Source organism: Pyrus communis, chromosome 17 (assembly GCF_963583255.1).
Source record: "Pyrus communis chromosome 17, drPyrComm1.1, whole genome shotgun sequence".
Lineage (NCBI taxonomy): Eukaryota > Viridiplantae > Streptophyta > Magnoliopsida > Rosales > Rosaceae > Pyrus > Pyrus communis.
In genome coordinates, this window is record NC_084819.1 from 16,825,874 (window position 1) to 16,829,767 (window position 3,894).

Consider the following 3,894-nt stretch of genomic DNA (forward strand, 5'->3'; position numbering starts at 1 on the left):
AGTGTCCGATGCCTAGAGATCCGTAAATTTGGGCTACACATTTGTGCGAAAAGAAATCAGAGTCGTTGACTTGTATGAAGTGGATCAACGAAATGAGTTAATGAGAAATATCAAATTTGGCTCAAATTTGTGAATCTGTAAGTTCGGAACATTAAGGTGGTGGATCCATTTCCTGTTATTATGGCTTCCGTTTAACAAAAACGCATGGAGTTAGCAAAACAAAACAGATATTATACTAATTTTACGAATACTTTATTTAAAATTTGGAAAATAATTTAAGGAAAAAAGGTAGCGCCTTTGTATTTATGTCCATGAACAGTGAGTGCGGAGTGCTGTGATCTGATGCAAACAAGAAGCCAAAAAATACGAGTGAGAAAAAATTCGGAAATTTATTGGTTGGCGTTGGCGCGTTAGGCACAGCGTATAAAGGATAGCCACACACCACTGCAGCCATTTGGGTTTTCTTTTCGCTTTTCTTTATCTTGCTTTGAATCCAAAAAGCAAACCAAAATTCTGTTCTTCATTCTTTCCAACTGGGAGAGAATTTCTACCTCTAATTCCAAGGTAAAGTTCGAATCTTTTTATTCGGTTCTTTAATTCTATTTGTTGGTTCTGTCAAGTGTGAATTTTTCAATTTTGTTTATTTTTAGGTGCAGTTTTTTAATTTTTTTATATTTTTATATTATTTATAATCTGTTTCCTGTTTGATTGCCTAGAAATTTGAGTTTTTCTTTTATTTTCCCTTGTTGAGATGCTGAAATCTTGGAAATTTGAAGCTGGGAAATGGGTTGTTTTTCCCTGTTTCTTTTTGGATGAGTTTTAATTGAATATCTTGAATTTAAGAAGTAATTATGCTGCTGAATTGTTTACCTACTAGAAGTTGAAATAAATTAAAACCTTCAAATTATTTTATAAATTGCTGAAATAGATGATGAAGTTCACAGCTTTCGAATATGAAAGATACAGAAAACTACGCATTATTTTCGAAATTTGCTGCAACTTATGCACTGAATTTAGAACTCGTTAGCAAGTGCTTTTAAAATTTTTGAAAACGCTTTTAGTGAAAATAATTTTAGGTTACAAAAGCACTTATTTACTTGCACTTTTACTAAGAATTGATTCCAAAAATATTTTTATTAAAAACACTTTCAACGGTTTTAAAGCACTTTATATTTGTTGTTGGCAAGTTTCGCTCTTTGACTGCTTGCTACCTTGTTTTGTATCCCTTTGAGTTTGAGCTAAGTCATCTTTTTCAGTTTTCTCTGGGTTATCAAAGACGAAAGCCAGGGAATGCTGAAAGATGTGCTTCAAGGTTGAGAATTCGCCATCTCTTATCGATGAGGTTGTAGCTTTGTTTGAGCTGCCCTTGCTTATCAATGATGAGACTGAAAAAACTCGCAGTGAGTTCAGATTCTACGCTCAAGTGCCTACTTCAGTGAGAAATATAGGCGGGCACATCTTGTCGAAACATGATGTCTATGAAGATGGTTGAACTTTTAAATTCTTGAGAATATAGTTTCTGTATTATATATTACGCTATCGGGTAGAAGTAGCTTCTGCTGTGTACAAGAATAGTTAGCCGGAAATGGAAAACAAAGGGAGTGTGTTGATGCAGCGGTATGAATTGGGGCGAATACTAGGCCAAGGAACCTTTGCCAAGGTTCATCATGCAAGGAATCTTAAAACCGGCATGAGTGTGGCGATTAAGATAATTGATAAAGAGAGGATCTTGAAGGTCGGAATGATTGATCAGATTAAGCGAGAAATTTCTGTCATGCGACTGATTAAACACCCGAATGTTGTGGAGCTTTATGAGGTAATGGCCAGCAAAACCAAGATTTACTTTGTCATGGAGTATGTCAAAGGCGGTGAGCTCTTCAACAAGGTTTCCGAAGGCAAGCTAAAGGAGGATGTTGCTAGGAAATATTTTCAGCAGCTCATCAGTGCTGTTGATTACTGCCATAGTCGAGGAGTCTGCCACCGAGATTTGAAACCAGAAAACCTACTTTTGGATGAGAATGAGGATCTAAAGGTTTCAGATTTCGGATTGAGTGCCCTTGGTGAATCTAAGTGGCAAGATGGTTTGCTTCATACAACTTGTGGAACCCCTGCATACGTTGCTCCAGAAGTAATAAACAGGAAAGGATATGATGGTGCCAAAGCTGACATTTGGTCTTGTGGAGTGGTATTGTATGTTCTATTGGCTGGCTATCTCCCATTTCATGATTCAAATCTGATGGAGATGTATAAGAAGATTGGTAAGGGCGAGTTCAAATTTCCTAACTGGTTTTCACCGGAAGTACGCAGTTTGCTGTCAAAGATCATGGACCCCAATCCAAATACTCGGATATCCATTGCCAAGATTATGCAGAGTTCTTGGTTCCGCAAGGGTTTGGTCCAAAAGCCGGAAATTGCTGAGATACCAATGAAGGAGCCATCCCCTCTGGATGTTGATGCAATTTTTGGACCAAATGAAGACAGCAATTCTTCTGTCGAGTCAAAGCAAGAATTATCAAAGCCGTCTAACTTGAACGCGTTTGATATCATCTCCTACTCCGCAGGCTTTGACTTGTCTGGATTGTTTGAGCAGACAGACCAGAAAAAGGAAGTGCGGTTTACATCCAACAAAATGGCCTCCACCATCATCTCTAAGCTGGAGGACATTGCCAAGCGTCTGAATCTAAAAATAAAGAAGCGGGATGGAGGATTGTTGAAAATGGAAGGGTCCACGGAAGGCAGGAAGGGGGTGCTGAGCATTGACACCGAGATATTTGAAATCACCCCGACTTTTCATCTGGTGGAAGTGAAGAAGTCTAGTGGAGATACATTGGAGTATCAGAAGGTCATTAAGAAAGATATCAGACCAGCTCTGAAGGACATTGTTTGGACTTGGCAAGGGGAGGAGCAGCAGCAGCAGCAACAAGAAGAAGAGCCACCACAACTAGTGCAGGAGCTGCCGCAGGGACAAGAACATGTAGGGAAGCAAGAACCGCCACAGCAAGGGAAGCAAGAGCAACAGCCTTCTCTGGCACTCCCAGTGCATGCAGTCTCACCCCAGGATTCGTAATAATCGAATAAAAAAATGGTAGTGGATTTGATAGTAGTATGTGATGATATGAACCTTGTTGGTCTAGTATTGAGAAACATTAGTTTTTCTTAAACTGAGTGTGGAGGCTTGAGGATTCATGTAATAAAATTGCTATTTTCTACATTTGATTACTTTTCCTACGGCGGTGGGTTTAGGTGGTTTAGGGGGACGGGGATGGTGTGGGTTTAGGTGGCTTAGGGGGTGGTGGTGGTGGGTTTAGGTGGTTTGTGAAAATAGTGAGTATAGTGATTTTTATGATTTATTTGGACATGAATATTGGTGAATGTTTATGAATACTTGTAAGATTTATGAATATTTGTAGGATTTGTGAATAGATAAGATTGTGAAAATAGGGAATAGGTAATATTGTGAAAATAGTAGAAAAGAAATGAAATTTATAGGAAATAAACTAAATTTGTAGGAAAGTAATATAATTTGCAGTAAAAGTAAATAAATGTGTAGGAAAGAAATTAAATTTGTAGAAATTATTGTTTTTTTTTTTTTTTTTCAAACAGATGTCATCTCGGTTAATTACTAGTGGTTGCCATTTTGCCTCTGCTTCGGGTTGAGTGACCCGGCAGAAGGGATACCCAACCTCACCCAGGCGACTAACGGCACCAAAAGGCCACTGCCGAGTTAGTGGTCGACCCCAATACTTCTCATGCATTGAGGCTGGGGACCCGATCTACCAGGCGTCCTCACATCCAAAGACGACATGACTCTATGGCAGCTCCAACACTAACCCACCCAACTGATGCAGCGGAGGCCGATTCAACGGGCGTGCAGCCTGGGGAAGACAGAGAACT

The 3,894-nt window shown here is 39.2% G+C and overlaps 1 protein-coding gene across 2 annotated transcripts; it reads left to right on the forward strand.

The window, feature by feature from the left end:
- The first annotated feature begins 406 nt into the window (after positions 1–406).
- LOC137722580 (CBL-interacting protein kinase 2-like) lies at positions 407–3,485 on the forward strand. 2 transcript variants are annotated; one of them, XM_068461617.1, is made up of 2 exons: positions 407–564; positions 1,257–3,485. In XM_068461617.1, the coding sequence occupies exon 2, from the start codon at positions 1,586–1,588 to the stop codon at positions 3,065–3,067; it is 1,482 nt and encodes a 493-aa protein (XP_068317718.1). In that variant the 5' UTR covers positions 407–564; positions 1,257–1,585; the 3' UTR covers positions 3,068–3,485. The 2 variants fall into 2 exon arrangements, with proteins under 2 accessions (XP_068317718.1, XP_068317719.1); XM_068461618.1 differs by having other exon boundaries at positions 451–564; positions 1,277–3,485.
- Positions 3,486–3,894: the final 409 nt, after the last annotated feature.

Bases quoted from the DNA above. Each gene is read 5' to 3' on its own strand.
- LOC137722580 (XM_068461617.1), top strand. From the start codon at position 1,586: ATGGAAAACAAAGGGAGTGTGTTGATGCAGCGGTATGAATTGGGGCGA.